General features: G+C 39.8%; 6 protein-coding genes and 1 long non-coding RNA gene across 11 annotated transcripts; 4 read left to right on the top strand and 3 right to left on the bottom strand.

Annotated features, from left to right (window-relative positions):
• The first annotated feature begins 1 nt into the window (after position 1).
• On the top strand, positions 2-6,528 carry LOC123474171 (F-actin-monooxygenase MICAL3-like). Of its 2 annotated transcripts, XM_045176098.1 has the most exons (12): positions 2-135; positions 220-420; positions 484-760; positions 822-1,618; positions 1,691-1,876; positions 1,936-2,014; positions 2,101-2,308; positions 2,379-2,491; positions 2,553-2,726; positions 2,933-2,977; positions 3,203-3,317; positions 5,350-6,528. In XM_045176098.1, the coding sequence occupies exons 2-12, from the start codon at positions 280-282 to the stop codon at positions 5,441-5,443; spliced, it is 2,229 nt and encodes a 742-aa protein (XP_045032033.1). In that variant the 5' UTR covers positions 2-135; positions 220-279; the 3' UTR covers positions 5,444-6,528. The 2 variants fall into 2 exon arrangements, with proteins under 2 accessions (XP_045032033.1, XP_045032034.1); XM_045176099.1 differs by lacking the exon at positions 2,933-2,977.
• On the bottom strand, positions 6,466-9,939 carry LOC116923408 (protein-cysteine N-palmitoyltransferase Rasp). 3 transcript variants are annotated; one of them, XM_032929875.2, is made up of 10 exons: positions 9,842-9,939; positions 8,443-8,627; positions 8,260-8,363; positions 7,982-8,185; positions 7,775-7,916; positions 7,490-7,709; positions 7,320-7,431; positions 7,166-7,255; positions 6,955-7,096; positions 6,466-6,898 (listed from the first exon to the last, which is right to left on the bottom strand). In XM_032929875.2, exons 2-10 carry the CDS (start codon positions 8,546-8,548, stop codon positions 6,786-6,788), a joined length of 1,233 nt encoding a protein of 410 aa, XP_032785766.2. In that variant the 5' UTR covers positions 8,549-8,627; positions 9,842-9,939; the 3' UTR covers positions 6,466-6,785. The 3 variants fall into 3 exon arrangements, with proteins under 3 accessions (XP_032785766.2, XP_032785760.2, XP_032785752.2); XM_032929869.2 differs by lacking the exon at positions 9,842-9,939 and adding an exon at positions 8,682-8,784; XM_032929861.2 differs by lacking the exon at positions 9,842-9,939 and adding an exon at positions 8,682-9,078 and having other exon boundaries at positions 8,260-8,627.
• On the top strand, positions 9,472-16,413 carry LOC123474229. 2 transcript variants are annotated; one of them, XR_006648839.1, is made up of 4 exons: positions 9,472-9,820; positions 13,095-13,196; positions 13,360-15,808; positions 15,866-16,413. It is a non-coding gene; the product is annotated as an uncharacterized LOC123474229 (long non-coding RNA). The 2 variants fall into 2 exon arrangements; XR_006648840.1 differs by having other exon boundaries at positions 9,480-9,820; positions 13,360-13,468; positions 15,447-16,413.
• LOC123474204 lies at positions 10,052-11,176 on the bottom strand. The gene has a single exon (XM_045176134.1). It carries the CDS (start codon positions 11,153-11,155, stop codon positions 10,307-10,309), a length of 849 nt encoding a protein of 282 aa, XP_045032069.1. The 5' UTR covers positions 11,156-11,176; the 3' UTR covers positions 10,052-10,306.
• On the bottom strand, positions 11,976-23,851 carry LOC116923379. Its single transcript, XM_045176081.1, has 10 exons — positions 23,694-23,851; positions 23,501-23,624; positions 23,307-23,411; positions 23,174-23,232; positions 22,993-23,060; positions 22,637-22,785; positions 22,362-22,577; positions 18,992-19,484; positions 18,332-18,933; positions 11,976-15,491 (listed from the first exon to the last, which is right to left on the bottom strand). Exons 2-10 carry the CDS (start codon positions 23,621-23,623, stop codon positions 11,976-11,978), a joined length of 5,331 nt encoding a protein of 1,776 aa, XP_045032016.1. The 5' UTR covers position 23,624; positions 23,694-23,851.
• LOC116923464 (ubiA prenyltransferase domain-containing protein 1 homolog) lies at positions 16,808-18,288 on the top strand. The gene is given in 2 exon segments (XM_045176128.1): positions 16,808-17,320; positions 17,322-18,288. Coding segments are annotated over 2 exon segments (981 nt in total). The 5' UTR covers positions 16,808-17,251; the 3' UTR covers positions 18,234-18,288.
• On the top strand, positions 20,673-22,750 carry LOC116923455 (torsin-1A). The gene is made up of 2 exons (XM_032929929.2): positions 20,673-20,855; positions 20,920-22,750. Coding segments are annotated over exons 1-2 (1,125 nt in total). The 5' UTR covers positions 20,673-20,854; the 3' UTR covers positions 22,044-22,750.
• Positions 23,852-23,857: the final 6 nt, after the last annotated feature.

Genomic DNA, 23,857 nt, shown 5'->3' on the forward strand with positions numbered 1-23,857 from the left:
AACATTACTCTTGGTACGTCTAATTTTGATGACATCGAATATGCCGACAATAGTGAAGAACAAGCGGTGGATCTCAATGGTTATACTCCTCTGGTTGAGGAACTTCCCACACCAGACAAACCAGATACTCCCGTGGTATGGGCATTTTCAGCTTTCGTGTTTTTCGTATTGTTTCTGAAATGATTCATACTCAACATAATTTATGTACGTACTTTATAGGCTATAGAATCGCCGGAAGTTCCCAATTTCGCCTTCAGTCGTTTAAGAGACTCAATTGCCATGTCGAAAGACAGGCAATCACCATTGTTCACGCCCATCAAAGACGACCGTGTTCACAAAGAGATTCATCGTCGTATGTTGGAGAAAAAGAAATACGAATCTTCACCGAATTTGCTCCGCAAAAAGGAAGCCATTTCTCAGGTACGAAGACTGTACATTCAGTCAAAGTCTAGAGATGAACTATTTATACCCTACATCTAATAGGAACGTGAACGGCAGGGTGACTTGGTTCGTGAAATGGTCTTCAGTAGGATACAACGCACTAGCCCGGAGAAAACTAGAGAGCGCAGAGGTTCCTATGGGTCCATGACGCCTCCTGGATCTTCAAGAGCCTCTCGATCCGATTCGGAACCCCGCAGTACCATCAGTCCAGATCGTAGAGATATTTTCGCTACACCTCATTCATCTCTTCGATCAGTGGCTGAAATTCCACCACCTCTTTCCAATGAATATGTGACACCGATGAGCAGCAACAAAAAAGGTATAAGAATACCAAATTCTTGCATTGTATAGCCATTTAAATGCTTTATTCTTATTCGCAGATGCTGAAATGAACAACGAAAGTGCTTTAGGGGCTGTGAAACGCGAGTTATTCATTTCGACACCATCGATAAGGCCAACTGATAATGAGTTCAAAACACCGAATCTTAAAGAATGGCAAGATGCGAATCGACAATTTGATCGTCAAAATTCGGCTCGTATGGAGGCGCGAGCCAAAGCTCAAGCCAAAGCCGATCAAGATCTTGGGTTGAGTCCACCGGATTACATCGAAAATCTAAAAGACAAGCTGCGCCGGAAGCCCAGCATCGATGATGATAGCAACGAAGTGCTGCCGGTCCGGAACCGCAGTTTCTCAGAACCCAACGTCGATGCAGAAAAATCGTGGGATCTTCCATCTCGTCCAAATGCTCCAGTGCTAATTCCGTCTGAGGTTGCTGGCATACCACCCGCCAAACCTCCTAGACTGATGGCCACTCCCTCGAATATCACTCCAGCCAAGAAAGTGGAGCCGTCACGAATCTCGGACAACGCCTCAGCCGTTCCAACGTTCAATAATTCCGTATTGAAGAACGCCAAATCATTGTCGCATATAGTTACCCCGACCGTACCAGTTTTGCAACCTCCTAGCCCACGGACGGATGTCATCGGCAACATGTTTGTTCAGCAACATAATCGTCCGTCCTCGTCGAGCCCGACCAGTCCACCACAAAGTCCACGGTCCGTCGACTCATCCAAATCAACCAGTTATCTATGGGCGGGACTCTCACCTGCTGAATCGCAAGCTAAGCTCGATGCTGATTCTGCAGCCTCGACTTCATCCCCGTCGACGACCAACGAGGTCTGACAAGCTTCTATTACCTCCAGAAATGTCGTAATAACTGCTGTTTTATGATTTTTTTTTTTTTTCCAGCATGGCGTGAAAGTGAAGAAATCGAAAGACCGTGAACGTCGTCGTAGCATTATCCAGACAATTACGGGCCTATTTAGCAGTTCTAAGAAAGAAGATGCAAAAGAGTCTGACTCCCCTAGCAAGAAATCCAGTCCAACCAAATTCCAGTTGCCGAAGTTTTCAGGAAAGAAGGATAAAGCTAACAAGGTTAGTTCGCTTATTACTTGCTAATCTTCTTCAGAATTAATCGTCTTTCTTTGTCACAGGATAAATTGGCGTTGGACAGTTCTTTGGAAGACGGCCGACTTCGTTCCGCTAGTTCTCCTGTTACGCCTCCTAACGAGGGTAAACATAGATAAGCAGAATAAAATTTTTCTTGAGTTCATTTATTAATTGTTCGCGACGAAAAACGACCGCATTTTTTTTTTTAGATGGTAAAGGTGGTGTTAAACCGCGAGCAGCCTCTCTGCTTGCTAGTCCAACGTCAGGAAGCGAGGCAACGACTCCAACGTCCGGTTTCGCCGTGGACCAATGTGACTCATCAGGAACTCCAAGTGGCCAATGGTCGACTTTCTCGTCAAGTACCAAACGGCAATCGAAGCAAGCGCGTCAAGTAGCTCGTCAAACCGAATTGAAGAGGTATGTTTGCATTGCTGAAAACATCCGAGTAATGAAAGTCCTTGTACTGGAACAAACTTTGTATTCCTAGACTCCGTATGGCGCAATCTATTCAGCGCCAGTTGGAAGAAATGGAAGTTAAACAAAAGGAACTGGAGGATCAAGGCGTTCGACTTGAGCGGACATTACGCGGTGAAGAAGGAGGTACTTTTAATTCCATTTTTCATTTGGCTTTAGAAGTTGTGGCTAACGTGCATGTCCGCAGGAGTATCCGGCCGTGACGAGTCTGCCCTGATGCAGGAATGGTTTCAACTAGTCCACGAGAAGAATGCATTAAGTCGGTACGAGCAGGAGCTGATGGTTCGTGCTCGTGAGCTTGAGCTGGAAGATAGACATGCCCGGCTTCATATGGAGCTCAAGGATCGCATGTCCTTGGATGGTATACCGTAGACCTTTCACACGAGTTTCCGCATAGATATTGCCTCACCTACTTAATAATGAGCAGACCTCAAGCTTTCTAATTAACTAACTTATTGAAATAATTTTATTGGACTGTGCCGAATTAATCGTGATGTTTTAACGCAAACGCGCGCACGTGCTTGACGCGAACACTCCCTAATTCAACCATTGAAACCTCATATTTAGATTGGGATGACGACGTCTTTATCACTGATGGCTCATTGGAGCCAGGTAGGATTGAATTGAGTCATTCCCTGGCATCTAGCGATTGCATGAAAAAGCATGGAGGCGTGGCTTTTTCAAGAGTTTAATTACTGTTTTATCCTTTTGCCTAAAGCTATATCTTTTGTGGTGGTGTGCTGGCCATTCTAAATTCTCATTTCTCATTCACAGCGCATCGTGGGGGAACTAGTGAACATATTAGCTAATGGCAAATTATTTCAATTCATTTGATAGAGACGGTGAAATCGCCAGCCGACGTGGACAAGGAGGGAGCCATTCTGTCCGAGATGCTGGAGATCGTGGAGCAGAAAGACTCGCTACGGAACATGCTGGAAGAGGACCGGCAAAGGTGGGCAGTCTTTTTGAACCTGATTGATCTGGCTCAGAGTAGTCTAGAGGATGATGTTTTCGGGCCTGACTCTGCGGAAAAACAGGAAAACGAGGACGAAAGCTATGGGGCGTTTCAAGCGTATTCGGACCAAATTCCGGCGTCGGAAGTCTCAGGATGCGAGCTCTGGGACACAGGGGAAGGCCAACCGGATACAGTAGACAGCGATCTTGAAATTGAAGAAGAATTCGAACACCTATTCTGCGATGACCATTCAAACACGCCGCCCCGTACCGATTCGATCAAAGATTTTCTCGAATCGGATTTAGTTGTACTAGAACCTGTTGAAAATTCGATTGGCTTTCGTGAAAAACCCCAGCATCCAGCAAAAATTGCTTGGAGTCCGTCTGTCGAATTTGAAGGCCAAATTGTTGAACTGAAAGATCTGGTCAGCCAAGAAGAGCTCCTATTGTGGTCTTCCACTTCCGATAACGACATAGTCAATGAACAAGATCTTTTAGAATTTGACCAGTTGGTTCAAAACTTGTCTGACGATGGCACTACCAGCTTAGGTAGCTCCTTAGAAGAGAAGTATCCGAATGAAGTGGAATTTGAAAGCCAACCAATCGAAATAATAGACCTTAACAGTCAAGGTGAACCGGAGTTTTGGTCCGGCAATGACGAGTCGATGCCCAACAGTGATGCCGAACGAGCTGTTAGCTCTGTCGGTACCGATTACGAATATTTTTACGAACAACGGCAAACGGCTGCGCAAATCAAGCCAAAAAAGACTTCGCAAATTCTTCGAGAGAAAGTCGAAGTGTTTGACCAGCTGGACCGAAAAGCGCGGAAGCAAGTTGAGGCTGTTGAAGAAGAGAACGATTGGGGCACGCTGGGAGTTAAATTTGAGAACCGTGGTGTTGTTCGTGATCTCGTCTGGATGTGGGAATACAACCATTTACAACAAAGTGGTCGCCGCGGGGTCTATCCCGAAATGGACGACCGTCCAAAGAGAAAAGAAAAGAAAGGCGATCGGTCAACATACCAAAATGACCTCGACGCAAATATGCAACAAGAAGAACAGCCTCAAAAAACGAGGAAGAAGAGAAAAAAAATCAAACCAAACATGGAATTGGAGACAAAAATATGTCCATCCGATCCAGACGGCGGATGGGCTCGGTGGCAGATTGGCATTCTTTTCTGGCTGACGGTCTTCTCATTTTTCATCTTATCGACACTTCCGGCTGACATTTGGCCCTCGTTCTACTGATATCACACATTTTTTTTCTCCCTCTCCGCTCCTCCGCGTCTCACACTTCCTTTAATTTTCCTTCTGTTATTTTCCTTATTTTATTCTTAATAGCGCTTGTGGTTTCGGTTCACTGTCTTCTTTTTTTTCTCTTTCCTCTTCATTTCCTTATCCAGCAGTAGTTACGCCTTCTCCCCTTTGTTTTTATGCTTATTCTTTCAAATCAACCTGCCCTCAAATTTCTTTTTCCACGTTACCTGACAATGTTTTCAGATCGGCCTGCGGGAATTTTTGTTTCGTCTTTACCGTTATTTTTTTTTCCCCAGATTTTTTTCAAAGTCAAATTACCGGTAAAGCTTATCATTTCCTCTTTTCTGTTTTGCCGTCTTCTGATACTTTTTATTATTATTGCGAGCTTTCCGGCGCAACGCGTGTCTGACGAACAAAAACGAAGTTAATCCGAGTTGCATGATTGGGATGCCAAAATGACATTCAATCTAGTCTTACCCCGAGCTACCTATTGGATTACAGAAAAGCGGAACTGTCCCCAAAAAGTCAAGTTTTTGATCGTAACACCGTGAAATGGTCTGACGAGCTTTTGAAAATCGCGGTTCAATATGGCCTTTAATAATCGTGTCCATTTTTTAAATTTTCTTTTTATATATTAAATTAAGTAGTGAGAATGTGCTTTGTCATTAGCCTTTTAGCGCTTTGAAGGAATAAGCAGTCAAAAAAACATTTAGACTGGTCGGACACAATTAACCGGAAGCAACCTCTTGTATTGTCTGGCTATCCCCATTGCAGGTACCGTGAAGAGGACAAAGACCTGGAGACTCAAATGCTTGCCAAAGGCTTGCGGCTTGCAACGCTTCGTCAACGAAAGGAATCCCAAGTCTGATGTTTATGAAACCGTCTTAGACACCCCCTACATTTTAAGAGGAGGACGTTTGTAAACATTTATTTTTATTTTTTGTCCTTGTCGTCTGTCCTCCTATCGAGTCTCTTCTGTCCATGGGATTCCATCCGTTCTACGTAAGAACGACTTAAAGAAGAATGTAGTCAATTTTTTTTTTCAATTTTCATTTCATTAGAGGCCGCGTCCACAATTTGGTTTAATGCTAGTCATTCATTGAAATGAATTGAGCCTTTGGACTGAAAAATGAGATTCAGGCATTCTGCGGTCTTTGGTGGATGTCCTTAAAAATAACCTTGTTTGGCTGAATAATAATAACACTGTTAACATAAATTTTCGTGCTAGACGTGCGAGGGAGGGATGGTTATTAATGATTATCAGCCAACCGTGGATAACGCGTGCTGCAAGATGGGGTGGTGGCATTGTCAGTGATAATAACTCATCTGTTTATGCATGTTGTTGAGCTTTTCTCCCCTTGTTGAATTAACGCCGACAAAAACCCGATAATTGTTCGTTCATCCCCCCACGAACGAAAATATTCGTGTTGTGCAATGCTTTATGGCAGCTGGACCTCATTGTTTTTTCTTTCCATGTTATCGATGAACCCAAATGAAGTAACTTTTTTAACTGCCCTTTCTTTCTGTGTTCTCGTTATTCCCCCTTTTTTATGTTTCCCTTATATCCGTCGCTTTTTCTTCGTATCCAGTCGATTTACTTTGTCTCGAAGTAAATCTCTTCGTACATATTTTTGTGAAACAAAACTGACCGATCAAAATTTTTCCTGTGTCGTGTTCCTGATCGATTCGGACATACTACGAGATTGATACTCCTTTTTTTCCCCCTTTCGGTTTTGTTTTTTGTTCCCCTCTTTTTAAAATTAAATTACCAAGTGTCAAAAAAAACAAATTGGCTTTGCCATCATGGCCTTGTATGAATTATGCAAGCAGACCCTCCAAAAATCTACATGACATCATTCGATTCTGAAACGAAATTACTATTTTAACAGCTTTTTCTTTGCCATGTATATTCATCTGAGCAAACGGACTTGTTAATACAAGTATGTAATGTTATCATTGTAGGAGCATGAACTTCACGTACGCTTCTCAACTGGTTGGCGTCTTTTGATGATTAACCAGAATAACGTTACATCACGACATAGTGGAAACATATCGTTTCTTCAATTAAATATTAAGTAAAAGGAGAACTAGGAAGATGGCAGAGATAATAAAGGAGCATTTGACCCATCGTAAGATTTTTTAGAAAGGGAAAGAACAATTGGTAAATCAAGGCACTACCTTTTTATCGTCCAACTGGAACGAAATTACTCCTAATGTGGCTGATTATGGACAAGGTTTTTCTTATTTCGACGATCCAAAGCCATGGAAACTTGGCAACAGCAGTACATGACCAATAAAATACACAGCAACCTCACAATTCCACCTATGGGGTAAAGAATTTAATCAATGTGTCTCAGCATAATAATTTATTGCAAATACCTTCGTAGACGGCTTTTTTAGCTAGAATGTATCCAACGCCAGCATCAGTAAAGAAACAAAAATTAGAAAGCGCAGACATCAGAAGTAGTGGTGAAGCTACGGCGGCTTGAAATCGTAGCCAATTCGAGGGGGACCATTTAGCCTGTCAAAATGGAAACAGATGGGAGTAACTGTTTGGTGAACTAGACCACCTAATGTAAGTAGTTCATACTTTCCAATCTGCAAAAGGCCAGCAGGTAGAACAAGATTTGCCCATTGTTTCGAGACAAATTCCAACATAATTAGAGACACACCAAATGATCTGGAAAAAATTATGAAACCTTTAGAAAAATATGAATAAATATGAATAGTTACAGTTGGCGAACCACTGCATTTGAAGCACCGTGCCATATACAGACAAAGCCGAAACACATAGCTGTTCCGGCCAATTTTGGCAATGCTTTGTCCGACGTCCCTTTAAATGGAATGTAAATATACCTAAGGAAAAAAAAAATCAATTTGCATACCTAATATGGAACATCTGTTCGCGGCTTACTGAAGCATGAAATTGTATAGTCCTCGATCAAAATCTCGCCACATTTGCGAATAGAGATGAATGCGGCCTACACACTTGGGTGGAGGGGGTGCATCAACGTGATCTAATCGGGATAACGCCGATGGCAGCCCGTATAAAACCAAGTATTTGGTCATGAAAAACTGTCCAAGCGTGTACCCAAGTCCTGCTGCCGACCAGACATCAAACTGTCGAACAATTCCTACAAGGTTAAAATGTTGATTGCTGAACAAGCATTGAATTAGCAATGAAGGTATGGAGAATTACCAATGTGATATTGCAATGCACTATGATAGAAATAATGCAAAGCAAGCTGATGAATAAACCACCAAAAGAGGTAGCGCGCAATTAGCGCTGTGCTCTTGACTAGATGAGCTAAACTGCATTGTTGGTTTGCAGGATTTTCCATCTTTAATCAGGCGAAAAACTTGAAATGTTATCAGAACAGTGAAAGTATATGTTAATTATTGTTACCGAAAATTTGAAATCCCGATAAAGCATCAACGGTCCTGTTGGTAACAAGGGGAGATAGAAGCAATAGTGGTAGAAGTTCATCAATTTGTTATGATGACCGTCGGAACGTGTATCTACCAAGTAACTAATTGAACGAGCGTGGGTCCACGCTAAAAGAACCGAAAACAAATACTCCCGAACGGAATCTTCTTCAAACAAACCTGCCTTTCAGAAAATACTTGCTTTTAAATTTCAACTAAAAATTTTGATAATTCTATCCAAGTTTGTTAATTAGTTACTTTTAAATCTGTAAACAGTGATGAATGCAGTGCAAGTGTAAACCCAATGCAGAGTATCCAAACACAGTGTAAGGAAAATAACTGTAGAATCCATAGGAACAGCACTGGTTGGATAAATGTGAAGATGGTTAAATGCAATCCAAGCATATTCCAAAGCCAACAGAATGACATGGCAATACTGACTAGAGGCACTATTTTTGGAAATCTTCGTTTGATTGTCAAGCTTATGATTAGGTATGGGATGACAAATTTTAGCCATCGAAAAAATATTGGGGTCCACATCTTCCATTCAAAATCAGATGTATCAACATTTCTGCCTACCCATTTCCAGCCAGGAACCAAATCCTCTGACAAGTACTGAGAATATCCTGTAAAAAAAAGCTATTATTACAGATAAAAACAGGAATTATAATACATCTTACTATCACTAGTTAAATGGCACTGGTACATCGAATAAAAAACAGACCCTGTCCAGGTCAAGAAATAAATCTTTAATTCTATTAAACTTTGGTCTACCATTCCCCAAAGAAAAAATTCACTTTGGATAGGCCCCTATAAATGGAAATTCTGTTTGATCTCTCAAAAGCTGTCACCGGACGGTTGTTATTGTTTGGAAAACCACATGGGTCTGCGAGGTTGCATGTTTAATAATTTGCCGAAACTTGTTTTCCAGAAACATGATGGCCGATTTCTGAGGCGTCGACCAATCAAATTCGAAAGATGAGAAGGGGATGAGCAAGAAGCACTGGTTACATTATTTTGCATTGTGCACTCGACCTTCGTTCTGCACGAACGTAAGAACTGTTGGCAATAACAATCCACCTATGATAAATTTACGAGACAGAATCATGTAAGTGGATAGTTTATCTTTATTTATACACAACTACCCTTATGCTTGGAACTAAATATAAGGTTTTTATTGGTTTCACCATGATTGTCTTTCGGCCGAAAGGGTTCGTACCATATGGCAGGCAGTAACGCACCCAACACTACGTAACCATTATGTTATGCTTAGTAGGAGAGATGCTGGCTAGGGATGCAACTCCCAATAAGGCCTAAATTTAAATGTTATTTATTTTTTTTTTATATTTAAGCTCATTTCAATATTAACATACTGGATACTATATTAGTTTTTGATCCAGTAATTTACTACCCATGCAAGGAAACTAGCATGGGGGGAGGGGAATGCTGTAATCTTATTGCCTGCCAAAATCTAGTCAACTACACTCCATGCCTTTGTCTCATTCTATTCGTGATTTGCTTTGCTGTGTTGGGTGTTATCGTTTGCATGTCAACCTCGTTTCTGTTTCGAAATTAAGTTTATCTTTATACATTTTAATGAGTGTCTCGTAAATTTGATAGTATTCTGCTTTGTTTTTCTAGCGCCATTGTTTTGAACCGAAAAAGTGTCTGATTACTGGAGATGCTGCCCTCGAGACAAGCCTTTGATTCCAATGCTGGAACAACATCTACCCTCGAGGGTTGTTATTGTCGAAATATGTCGTGGGACTCCAGCTCATCAGGGAGCCATATTGACAAATACATTTCGTGCACAACCAAGGTAAGCTAGAAAAAAACTTACCTTTTGGTGGGGTTTCAGATGACATGGGTTTCAACCTTCATTATAGGCTCAAGAGCCTATAATGAAGCGTCCCATTCATTCATACTACTTAATTGCTACATTTGATTCGAGCGAATTATCAGAACTGAATGTTGCGTTTTTTTATCTATTGAAAGGAAGTAAAAAAGGAACTATTAGTAATATTTTCATAATAATTATATTTCAAACCACCTGTATAATTTTTATTTTTGGTAGTCCTGATCCAAAGTTTTTCCAGTTTGAACAAACAATGACGAAACAAAATAGTTATCTTGAACAATCGTAGGCTTGTTGCCAACCCTCTTTTGAGAGTGCAGTAAACATAGGTTATATTAATTTATGTCTTGATTGAGCCGATAGCTTGGCGAACTTTACTGTTGCCAGACGCTGACAAGTACGAGTACATTGTTTTGAGTTTAGCATGATGCCGGGACAAAGTGGCACGTACTATATAACAGGGCCTTTCCCGCCATCGTGTAACAACAAATTGATAACCTCTTCTTCACCCAGTTCTTCTGAAACACATTTCAAGAATTTGTCAATCTGACTGGGGTAAAATTGCTCGTCGACGTAGCGAGACCATACGCTACCAGTGCGGAAAGAATCATTATCCACGGATGTAATGGCTTTGATTAAATTCAAAAGATCGTTCCGACTGAAATCTTGTATGAAACAAAGTACCCAAATAGTGAACTTTTGTAAGAAATCTGTGACACTTGAATTAATAAGATTGCGAATTTCCTCTCTTCTCTCTCTTTCCGTCACGTGTGCCACCATGGCAGCTACTGGATATCCGTTTTTAGTAGGAATTTTTCGCAAAGCAGCTCGAATTATTATTGGGCCGTTACCGTCATCATGGAACACAAGTTTCATTACGTAGTTTTGTCCCAGCTGGTTGGCAACGCGTCCCAAAAATAATTTAATTGTATCGTCAGTCCATCTTGCCCAGTTGACGTAGTTAGACCAAATACTTCCAGATTGCGTCACCAATGTGATCATTTCAATGGTGTAGGACAGTCCATCCTTATTCAATTTTTCCAAGAGGGTTGACATGAGCATATCGAATCCTTCTATTCCCATGGCTATAAAACGTTCTATCCAAAATGTCGATCCTTTCAAAGAGATGAGTTTGTTGATAATATTGTCATCTGTAATGTTCTGGAATAGTTTCAAAGTTCCCTTGTCCTGAGAAACTAAGTCAGCTAGGTCTTCATAACCATCAATGTTTTTAACAACTGCTTTGAGGAAATCTCCGGAATTTCCGCGGTATCTACTTAATGCAAGGTCACTATCCATGTCCTCCTGGAACTTGATATACGTATTTCAATAAATCGATTAAGGTAGCCTGTCCGAGGATGTCCTTAACGATCTCTAAAATGAGGTGGTACATTTCGCTTCGACGTTCACTGATTGCAAAATCCACTCTTCTTTATCAATTCGCACAACTCATCAAAAGGTAGAACCCTTTTCAAATATTGAAGCATCAATTCACATACTTCCTTGTGGTCGCAGCATAGAGCCACTAAAAAAGGTGTAAAACTCGAAGGCTGGTTGCCATCGTAGCTAGTCATGCAATCTACCAAATGATGGGTCTCTTCTGGTAAATTTAGTAGTTGCTTAACAGTTGTGGCGTCACCTTGAGCAGCTGCTTGATGAAACAAAGTCATTCCGTAAGAATTTTTCGTTGTCAACACAGGAAACTCCACTTGAATAGGATAGTAAATCCGCTGGAAGCTCTTAGGCTTCATTTGCAAAACGGGATAGGACAGTTCGCTCAGTATATCAGCTCGCCCAATTTCCCTCAACATAATCAAAAGATTCTCCGTCCTTTCGTCGAATATCAACGAATCGTCGTTCCATTTAATTTTATCATGGTCGACGGTCGATTTGATCAATGTAAATAAATTGGCGTTGTCCTGGTCTACCTCACAAAGCCGTGACAGCATATGCAACAGTTTCTTTAACTCTTCTGCTAGGAAATCTTGTTCCATGCAACAGTCTAACAAGTTATAAAGAGAAGTTGGGAACTCGTGGAGTATGATTTTCCTGAAAGTATCTTGATGCTTTTCCATAAACCGAAACATGCATTGGATGGCCATTTTTAGCTCGGTGTGATTCAACATGCCCTTGTGTGATAGTATTCCATCCGTTGACCATTCGCAAAAGAACGTTTCCAGAATTTTATCGTTAACATCTTCCAAGATATCCAGTAAGTCAGTAAAAATGTCAGTGCTACCAAACCTGAAATCTGGATCGGATTTGCCATTAAGTTGCAGGCTATTTTCTGTACGTCCTGTTTTTCGTTTGTCGCCTTGAGGCAGCCCCACAGTACTTTGAAAATATTCACATTGCCTTCTGCAATAGAAACAGACAGGGCTTCCGATGTCATATGTTTGTCTTTGAACAATATTCCAGACTGCAAGTCTGATAGTGGCGGATAATCCATATCGTCTAATTTCGAAGTAGATGCAATCCAGTTGGCTCCATCGGTTTTCGAAAATCCAAGAGCAAACTTTTGTAATCGTTTAGGATTTAGTGTGCGCCTGCTTTCGTTAATCATATCTTGCCATTCTTTTTCTTTTTCCACGACAATCTCACGCAACATGCAATCGAAAAACACCCTGACTCCTTCGTACTCAACTTTCGCTAGGATGTCGTTGACAATAAATCCAGAAACAGCCATCAAATCAAGGAGTTTACTCTGTTGGCGGTCGTCGAGATTGAATCCTTTGAATAGAAACACTGCCACTAAATATTCAGCAAAGGTCCGATGTAGAAACTGCAAACCGCCTTCATCGTTTTCATTGACCAACCCATGGCGGATGCAAAGTTCAGCCAATTTCTTTTCATCCAACTCGCGTTCCTCTTCAGAAAGATGGTTAGTGGCCGGGTCTTGCCATAGAAGTTTAACATCCTCCGGATTAGTAAAGATAGTTTCTATCGCCAATCCCGTCAATCGAGTTGCTATCGTTTGCAGCGATTGTTGAATAGAATCGTCTGTTATACAATCCACATCCCACGCATTCTTCACCTTCTCTTTTCGAAATATTTGACGCTTTGTTTCCATGAATCGATGGTATAATTCCGGTAGACTAAATTTGATATTAGCATCAAGGAAATCACTTTCGCTGCTAATACCATTGTTTATAACATTTTCTAACTCTAATTGATAACATTCAGCTAGTATACGACACTGCAAAGGAATTCCAATAAAATCTCTTTCTTTATCTTTCAGAGTTTCTGCAATCCTGCACACTAGACTGTTTGCGAATTTTTGGATGGTCTGCACTTTATGGGGGTCATTTATTTTCAGCTTGGCCTTCCATAAAGTCGTCAGGTAATTAACTTGGTCGTTTTGACTGAAATTTTGTAAATGGAAAGCAAACTGGAACAACTGATCTTCTAGTTTGCTTTTCAAATGCGGTCGTGTAGTGATGTAGAGACGCTCCAATTTTGTTTGACAAATGGCTTTAATAAATTGGATTATACTATCTTGGCAGGCGCTGCTGATTTCATCGAAACCATCCAACATGAGAACGACACGGCCTGCAACTTTTAAACGATGTTTCAACATTGATCTGGCAAATGAACTAGTTCCGGTAATGCAAGGTAATTGGAGTAAGAATTTGATAGCTTTCTTTCGATCGAATGAAGTTGTGCCCGAAATAGCTTTGGTATGCCTCACTAAGTCAATTTTGATAACCCAGTGATCTGGGCTGTTGCATTTGATGACGTTGAAATAATGAAACAGTATGGTGGACTTGCCCGTTCCGGCTACACTAGAAATAATCATGATCTGGCTTTTCCAATCTTTATCAACAAAATGATTCTCCTGTCGAATCACGGTTGAAGCCAATGTCCTATTTTCCTTCAAAATTTCTTTCATTTTATTCCAGATATTTAGTCGTTCGTTGTCACTGACAAACCACTCGATACTGCCCAAAAGTGCTGGATCAATCCTGCACTCTTGCGTAAGCTGCTCCAAAGACTTTCCCAATTTTTGAGCTAATTGATTATGAAAATTTTCGTGGTATGAAGAAAATTCCAGTTGTCTCTCGATGTAGGGAAATTCCGGGGAAAGAGGTGTTAATTCTGGGGAAAGAGGTGTTATGGGTGCTGGGATTTTCACGATTGTCCCACTCCTCAGTTCTTGAAAGCTCGTCAAGTTGATGATGGCATTAAGTTCGGAACTTTTGTCCAAAAGAGTCTCTACTTTCATCTGAGACCCTTGAAACTGTACGCATTTTGATTGCAATTTCTCCTTTGTTTTTCTGTTTAAATCGCGAAAACAAAACTTATCTTGCATACTAGCTTTACCAATGTTAGTTTCAACGATAATGATTCTTTTCGATTTACGATTTTCAGGAATCAATTCCTGCCATTTTTGCTCGGTATCATTATCATTGCAAACAACAACTAGTAAATAATGCAATCTCTTAGCTCTCAAAATATTTCTCATTCGAACTATTTCCCTTTCTTCACGCAAATTTTTGCTTTGCACAATCAAATAGCTGTCATCTTTCTTGAAATCACTTAATTGCTTCAGCGACTGGACGATTTTTATGGCGGTGCATTTCGGCGAGTCGGTTGCAATGCGCAGCACTTTCTTCTGTAGGGTTGGGAGATAGAGAAAAGGTTTAAGTTTTTCGGTCATGTTGTCGATTGCATCTTGGTTGAATTTCATGTATTTGCAGAGCCGGTTACGGTAATCGATGGAAGCACCGGTTGCGCGCAGCGACTTCATCATTTCTTTTGTTTGCTTTAGAAGTAATTTAGCTTTTGCACTCGATAGTGTAGTTGCAGATTTCTCTTTAAACCAATTCAGCAGTTTTATTAAGAGCTCATTTGACACAGCTCGACTATCCAGTACATTAAAATCTATTCCCATTTCAGTTCGTATAATGCAATCCAATTGTTTTTCGTTAGGTAAATTGACGGCAAAAACAAGTTTGTCGAGAAAATTTTCAATTTCTTCCTTATTCACAGGGTCACTGGTTAGTTCACTTTGTTCATTTTGCCTTTTGCCAAAATTTTTACTCAATTCAAATTTCATTGTGTTCCAGTCACTGCCTCCTTGGCAATCGCTAAGTATTTTACGGAATTTTTTTGCGTTCGGTGAAAGGTCTTTCACATTGTCGATGAAATTTTGATGGAATGTTTTCGAACTGAGGTCTAATACTTTTTCTTCAACTAAAACAAAGTGATATCTTTTAAACATATCACATCTGAGTTCGAGTTTTTGCTTTTTGTTGCCATATTTCAATAGTTCGTGGGCTAAACAATGCATGTCTGAGGTTTCTTCTAGTTTTTCGTACAAATTGGTCGTCCCTTGCATGATTTGTAACTTATAGCGTACCGGTATTGTGCTGCCAGACTTTTGCTTGGAATTAAAAGCTAGAATCGGATCTCGATTTTTTAAACTTACTAATTCGATCCCGTTCAGCATGAGATCATTCTCATCAAAGCCGATATTAGTTCCAATGATGCAATCGTTGAGTTCTTCATTGTCTTCGAGCGTTTTGAAAATTTCACGATAAGAGCGGAAATATTTTTTAAGACTAAAGTCACCATCACTTTCGTTCAACAGATCACTTGCCTTGATCTTCGTGGAATCGTCAAATTTGTGCTTTGCCTGCAAGTACCGTGTTATTCTTTTGCTTTCACGATTTTTGTACGTAAAGATGAGGTCATCGAATTTACCCCCTTTACCAGGCATCTCAGTATCTAGCTTGAAATTATAGCCCATTCTAAGTCCTCGGGTGAGGAACAGCATTAGCAGCCTCAGTTGAAATACGTCGCCGTGTAATGTATTCCTTAGCCCAGACGAGGCCAAGCTCTTGCCTAATATTTTATCTGCCTGGGCGCGTTTACTTGCAGGAGGCACCATTTTGATATAACACTGATAACACGGAAAAGTGTTGTCAGTACTGAACGTATAAAAGTTGCCAGGTAATTGATTGTCTTGGAATGATAAACAATGTTCCGCTCACCTATTTCATATTTTAGGAAAGTCACACAGAGTTTTCTAAACAACGCTGAACAGCTATCACTGTTATATTAGTAAGCTAGCTTTTTCACTTAATTTTAAACACGTCCAGCGTTAAACTGATGTTAACTTTTTGTTAGCCGGATGTTTGACACAGCTACTGTACCTGTGCGTTCCCAGCTCACTTTGGCGACTCTATCCTTGCTTCTTATCATATAGTTCCCTTTTTTAAATGCCATCAGATAGTTATGATATCAAGTCAGCTAATCATTCTTGATACTACACAGTAACCAATAAAATTATAGGTTCTTGAGTAGATAATCAACATAGGTCGTTGTAACTATGGGGCACTTTAGAGCTGCGTCATGATGCATTGCATACAGGATATGTTTTTTTTTCTAATATAAAATTTAACCCCTGTCCACGTAGTCTTCTGCACCCAAAAATACTAAAATTAATTTTCACGTTTATTCCTTTAAAGTTCTTATTGATAATAATAATTAAAAAAAAAGGAAACTTCAGTTAAGTTTATTATACTATGAAAGGAAGCAAACGGAAAATAAAAATTTACCATATAATATTTATGCATCCTTTTGGAGCATTTAAAAGAGTTTTCTTTTTTATATTATTCAATTCCTTGTTGCCGAAACTGCTTTTGGAGCTGCAGGACATATTTTAGATAGTAGAATTCCCGAACTACTGGATTAACGTGATTTAAGCAACCCCAATTTCATATTAAATATTTTACACGAGCCGGTCAATAATACTGGTATTTTTTTACTTTTACGCTTTCTAACAAAGTAAGGCTAAATACGCTAAGAACAAAAAGTGGACGCATAGGCAACTGGACAATCGACACGACTAGCAGGTCAGTGACGTCATCTTAATGAGAAATTATTAGAAGCTACGGCAGATGGAATAAACATACTAACCAAAACTTAGTTTTAACAAACTTGTATTGCTTTAAATTAGAGATCACTAATATCTTTGTTTAAAATTGAAAAAATATCCTGTTTTCGTACAGAGACCATCTTAAATATGTTGCGCTGAAACTACAATCATGCTACAATGCAAACACTTTTGCCGTTGCCATGGTTACGACTTGTCGTCCCTGTTTTCCTTTACTTTCGCCATTTCTCGTTCATCCTAACATATGGTAATGCAATTAAAATCTAATTATTGAAGTTTGTCCCCATTTTTGTTCTTCAAAGATATTCAAGCTGACTGAGCAATGATTCAGAAAGTGGGGAAGTGTTCTGATTCAGCCCAAAATGTAAATGTGATTCAGTTGAATGCCTTTTGTGAGTTAATCAACAGTGAAAGTTGATGAAAGAAAGCAAGACTATTTATTTTCAGGTTTTGTGGTTTCATACTAACAGTTGGATTCTAGCAGAAGCAGAGGCAAGATGCATTGCAAAAAAGAGGAAAGTCCTTCCTCTAGGTCAACTAGTTCTTTGCAGCAGGATATCAGCGACTTACTTCCCTACTTCCATCAAACTGTCTTCTTATGTTGAGGCATTGCGACCATGGTCTTTCAGTGCTTCTTTAATGCCTGTGCTTTTGGGCTGTGCTATAGCTCATAAAGCTACCGGTGAATTCAGTCCTATTGTGCTTATCCTTACTGCTCTGTGTGCACTTTCAGTTCATGCAGCTGGTAACCTTGTCAACACATATTTTGACTTCATAAAAGGCATTGATAACAAACAGAAAAGTGATGATCGTACACTAGTTGATCAGCTCTTGTCAAAAGATGAAGTGGCCACCCTGGGGGCTGTTTTGTATGGGTTAGGCTGTGTGGGATTCATTGCGCTCGTTTTCCTTTCTCCTGCTCGGATGGAACATTTGGCGTTGGTTTACTTTGGAGGACTTTCCAGCTCTTTCCTCTATACGGGTGGAATTGGATTCAAGTATATTGCACTCGGAGACGTCATGATACTCATCATTTTTGGGCCTATCACATTACTATTCTCTTATTTGGCCCAGTCGGGTCAAACGGAATGGGCCACTATTTGGTATGCCATACCACTGGCACTCAACACGGAGGCAATCCTCCATAGCAATAACACAAGAGACATGAATACAGATCGACGAGCCGGCATCGTGACCCTAGCCATTCTGATTGGCACTCCTGCGTCCATCGTTCTGTTTGCCTGTCTTCTGTTTTTGCCTTACATGGTCTTCGTGGTGCTCGCACTTCACTACTCCAAGTGGCTGCTGTTGCCTCTTATCACTTTGCCTTCTGCCTTCCGGTTGGAGAAAGAATTCCGCAGTGAAGACATGCGACATATACCTAAAAAAACAGCCAAACTCAATTTCTTCTTCGCGCTTCTATACGTTTTGGCAATCGGACTATGCCCAAGCTCCGAATTACCTTTGTTCTCGCACTAGAAATGGATTCTTGTTCAATCATAGAAACAGATAATACAACTAATTCAAGATGTAATAGTTCGCGGTCTTCTTTATCTTTATTTCCACCAAAAACTTACAGAGAAACTCGTACTCAAAGATCGAACATAATGCCACATACGAGGAGGTAAATAGAGCATGCTTCCAGACTCCAAGATCGTTTCAAGATAGGGCGCAGAGGGGAAAAGAGGAAAATGTTCTAAGTCTGGATGCTCAACATCCACTTGACTAGTATTGAAAAGTAGATCCTGTTCGTGTGGATAAAGAGACGAAGTCACTTCTTCACTGTATAGGCGAATATATTTCGAACCAACAACTTGACTAAGGAAGTTGTGGTCAGGATCATAGTGAAGGGGCGAGATTGTTCCACGTGGACCAAACCATGCATTCACTTGGATTTCGTCACAAGTACCTAAGTAGCAATAATCTGGAACAAGAATGTCTTTTTTTAATTGTGGAATTTGCTGGAAGAGTTGATATTGTGCCAAATATCCTGCTGTGGCGTTTGAAGTCAAAATATAATTGTCAATGAACTCGTTCACGGTTGTGAGAGATTGGGACCAGGCATCGTCGGTATACTTTGAACCAATTTCAATAGGTACAGTTCGATACCCAGCGACTTTCCTTAAGTAATCAACGCTCCACCGCGATTCCGACATTGCTGGCCAAGAGTCCATCACACCTAGTTGAAAACATGAGCTAGCTAATACAATTCTTAAAAACACTTATTGATGTATTACCTGTGATGACTACAGGCTTTTTGTCCATGATGTCTAGCAGAAATGTTTCTATGCTAGGTACATGGACAGTCTCTACAAAATTTTCTTTGTTCATTTGTGGGTAGCACCCATTGCTGTCTTCATGTTCCTTTTGGTTCTCTTGAATGGCTCTTTTGGTCTCTGACAACATCCATAACTTTTCATTAAGGATGTCAGCTATATTGCTTAGCAAACCATCTAATATTGGCTCTCCCATGATGAGACCCATATCACATGCAGCAATGGCATTAACTAAACCTGAACCTTCATCTTTACCAAGTTCTAGGCAAAGAAGTGCTTTGAAAAGTGAAACATATGAGTACAATTTTCTCCACTCTGGATCAACATCCTTCCATTGGCCAGTATGCAATTGTTCCCACACATAATGCAGGGCAGAATCAATTTTCAATAAAAGCGTGGAACAATCCGTCTCCGAGAATTGGGCTGAGGAAGTGTTGCGAACTTCTAGGTACATCTGAGTGATTTCACCAAAAAGGTGCCGGATGGACGGATTTAATTTCTTATCGTCCATTTTGTCTAACTGTAGATCATCACTTCTAAGTGGAAACAGGTTACGAAATTCACTCATTTTACTTTTCAAAGATTTAAAGTACAGATTGTATTCGTCATTTTAGCTTCTACGGTTTGGATTTAATTCCAAGACTATTTTTGAAACGATACAGTAAAAAGGCAGACGACAGCTTTTTGACACTTGAAGAAGGGCATCCCTAAAACGCGAAAACGAAACGCGAAACGAACAGCGACTAAAACGCGGAACGCTGTGCGAAACAGCCCCCAGGGAATGGGCTGCGAAACACTCAAATATCGCCTAAAGGCAACCTAAATAGCGAAACGATTTTGCGAAACCCTTATTTAAAATGCCATTGGATTTGGCATTTCATTTAGAGAAATAAGAACCGCGTACTATTCTTTTTTGAGAACATGTAACCCCGATAAGCACTGTAAGCTCTACGCCAACAAAAACTCATGTTTTAAATCTATGGTTCTTTCCAGTCCTTTTTTAATTTGTTGACATTTACTTGAACAAATTCGCGACGAATTGTTAACTTGTATTGGCTAATAGGAAACTAAATGCGACGGGGGAAAAAAACTAGCATTTTAAATATAACAATGTGTTTAGAATCTGATTGAAGTAAATCAAATTAATTGATTGAATTAAATTGAGTTTAAACCAAAAAATGTAAAGCCGTGGGCTAACTGGGATGTTCTCCAGTGCTCTGACCTCTGAGTGCCTTGAATGGTTCCATAGCATGTTAAATTTGGCCTGAAAAAACTCATGAGACTGTTTGGCTCTGTCAGAAATGTAAAAGCCTTGCCCAAAATTAACTTTCAACACGTTGGTAAAAGCAAATATGTTTGACTTTAAATTACCTGCGATTACTGTTAAAATTTTATTTTTTTATTTATTGAAATATTAACATTTCGCGCTATCGCCAGCCATCCAGCAGCCTTCTGTTTCGCAACGTTGTTTCGCACTTTAGCATGGGAATAAAACACCATTCAGCGGCTAAACCGCGAAACAAACCATCTTGATTCGCACCGCGTTTCGCGTTTTAGTCGCTGTTCGTTTCGCGTTTCGCTTTCGCGTTTTAGGGACACCCCTTGAAGAAGCAGACGAAAAGAAACGACAATGTTCAAATCAAAGAAAAAAATCTCTTGCCACGATCACGATCTTCTTGCCCCATGTTTTAGTTTCTCCTTTGCAGTTCCAGTTGTCACCCTTAACATATTGTTTAATTTGGATGTGTGGATAATGATTACTTGTCCTTTTAAATATTTTTTCTGGTTTTCCATCTTGTTACACGTCTAATATGCTATATAACAAGTAAGTACCGATCTCTTGCTACACTACCTCGTGAAAGATTCTAATTTCAGCTGCAATTATCTAGTGAACCTAAACGGCGAAACTTCAACATCTTCGCGAAGGAAATTGGTGTTGAAAACTAACACCCCTTCAGATCTTTCCAAGGCATTGGTTCTGTATCAGCCTTTCCCAGGAGGTCAATGTGTAGGAAGAAATCTAGTGTTAAATGCTAATACAGAGCGCAAACCAGCTAGACACCTTCTGAAACCCAAAATTAAAACTGAATCTAAAGAAAAAATTAAGAAGACACATGAAAAATCTGATCCAAAAAAATCAAGTTACAGTAACATGTTCTTGTTGGGTATGGTATTGGCTGTAACTGTTATATTGTCACTAACCAGGTCAAACAGAGACTGGGATCTGTGTGACACAAAATCAATGGTGGTTGATCTCAAGCTACTGAAACAAGAATTAACCACTAATCTTTATGGACAGTTTTTAGCAGATACATCAATTATTAATGCACTGGAAGAATTCCAAGTGACAGATGAACAAATGAAAGTGCTTATCCTCCTTGGAGGACCTGGAACAGGAAAAACATGGACAACCCACTTGATTGCTAACTCAACGTCAGAAAAAACTAATCAAGTGTCTTTACATCTTGGACCCTGGTCAAGTTTGCAAGAGATTCAAGCGGCCTTCAACGAATTGAAATGCTGTCGCTGGAACTTCATTTTTATTGAAGATTCAGACTACGCGGATAGTCAACAGATCGGAACTCTAGTTGATATGGTGTCCAGTGTCAGCCAAAATATTTCTTGCGCTCGCCGAAAAATTGTTATGATATTGACAAGTAATTATGGCCAAAAGGAATTTGCCAAATTGCTTTTTCGGGAGCTCGAGAGACTTGGTACTAGATACACTGTAAGTCATGAAGATATTCGCGAGACCGTCAAGAAACTGACTTCTCCTCTCATCAATGGTTTCGCCCAGCGAAAGGTACCTTTCATTCCGATTCCTTATCTGCCTCTTGAAAAAATGCAGTTAGAGCAGTGCATTCATAACGATTTGGTGTTAAAGAAGAAAGTAGCACCACCTGATGTTATAAATAAAATCATCCAACATTTTCGATTCTTTCCTGCCCCAAAAGACTATTTTGTCGTTGCGGGGTGCAAAACTGTACCTACTTTTGTCAACTTATACACTTGAAACTGCTTGATGAAAAAGGATGGCGGGTTTTATTGTGTTCACAGGTAAATTCAGAATACAACATTTGAAACATAATAAAATGCTTCATTATCTCCTCCGCATATCAGAGATTCTCCGCATACGTCCACACTGTTTACTGCTAGCGGTAGAGTGGGAAGAATTTCTTTTATGTTGAGCTGTTGGGTAGCCAAGTCTCCGCTCAGCCAAAGATTACCAGATGAGCCACCTAGAGCTAATGTATGTTAAGAAATTATTGTTTTCTTTTTCCTTTTGATTTTTTTTAATACTCGAAGCGGGACTCTTCGCACATAATGGAACCCAATGCCACACGGCTCCTGATTCACTAGCGGTAAAAAGATGATCTGCTCGTTCTGGGTGAAAGCGCAAATCGTTCAGGCAATTGTCCGAAGCTTCCATAACGGTTACTGGTGTCTGAGCTTTGCGCATATCATATACAGTGAGCATTCCATCATAGCCACCTACAGCAACTATGTGTCCTTGAAACGGATGTCTGTCCATACTTGTTACACCGACCTAGGTAAAGAATAAACCGGTTTTAACTTAAAAAAAAGTTACAGAGACTGCCTTGTTACCTCGGAATCTTCGGAAAGTGAGGTTGACAGTATTGGCTTCTCCGATATTGATCGCAAATCCCACAGTTTGATCATACCCCTCGAGTTACCGGTGAAAATCTCGTTTTGAGAAGTGAAAACAGCAGCATTCAAGCTGCAGCTATCAGCATCTGAAAGGTCAATTAATGATTTTGGAAATTTTGGAAACTGGAAATTGATACTTTGAATGAAAAGAAATTTACTCTGCAAAAAACTAGCTAACAGAAGTAAATTTTTGCGGGATACCATCAAGACTAATGTATGACTTAAAGGAAAATTAACTTTACCAATAGTTTTGTAGGGTTTCTCTTGATTCATTCGCATCAAATTTAGTTTACCATCCTCTCCAATAGATGCTATCTCAGGAGATTGGCAAAGAACACCTGTAGCAGGAGCTTTTGTACTTCTATAAAACAGTAAATGTTATTTTCAGTTTCTTTTATTTTGGTTTATTTGAAAAATTACTTGAAAAGATGAATGTCTTTCCATTGACTAATCATCGTTAGTTTTTGGTCTAACCTCATCATTGCAATAGAACCATTGCCCAAGGCCACAAAGAAGGTGGATGTGTCATAGAACTAGAAAGGTAAGACAAAATATCTTTATACCATTAAAATGTTTGTTGTTTTTTCAACATTATTTGGCCACTTACAGCTATATCATTCACATCCCCAGAAACAGGAACAGTAGACACCAAGACAGGATCAATATTCTGCTCATTTGGTTGAATAGTATTCCAAAACGATACCTCATTTTGCTGTGAAGAAGATATTTAAAAAAATATACAAGAAAAAATACAAAAATATGAACTGTATAATATATAATAGAGTAATTTATATGAGAAACCTCGTCATCCCAGCTACCGGTGACAAAACATTCTGGGTTGTGACGTCCAAATGTAACCGGGGGTTGCCAACGCACTTTACGGATCTTTTTTGAAACAAACTTTGCACAAACTCTGTCAGCCATTCTAGTAGTAAATTCAGTTGATAAAAGAGATTAAGCTAACAAATTTCAATGAAAACCACATAAAAACCACCTCAACTGTTGACTTTCCTTTGAAACAGACGATAAAATGAACCAATAAAACAAATTGAAATTTGGTGTTGCCAACTTCGGTTATGGTTTAAAAATGCAAAGAATTATTCTATCCAACTTCTTGTATTGCTAATTATATTTTTTATTCAATTTCAGAAATATATT

This window comes from Daphnia magna, linkage group LG1 (assembly GCF_020631705.1).
Source record: "Daphnia magna isolate NIES linkage group LG1, ASM2063170v1.1, whole genome shotgun sequence".
In the NCBI taxonomy this organism is placed as follows: Eukaryota; Metazoa; Arthropoda; class Branchiopoda; order Diplostraca; family Daphniidae; genus Daphnia; species Daphnia magna.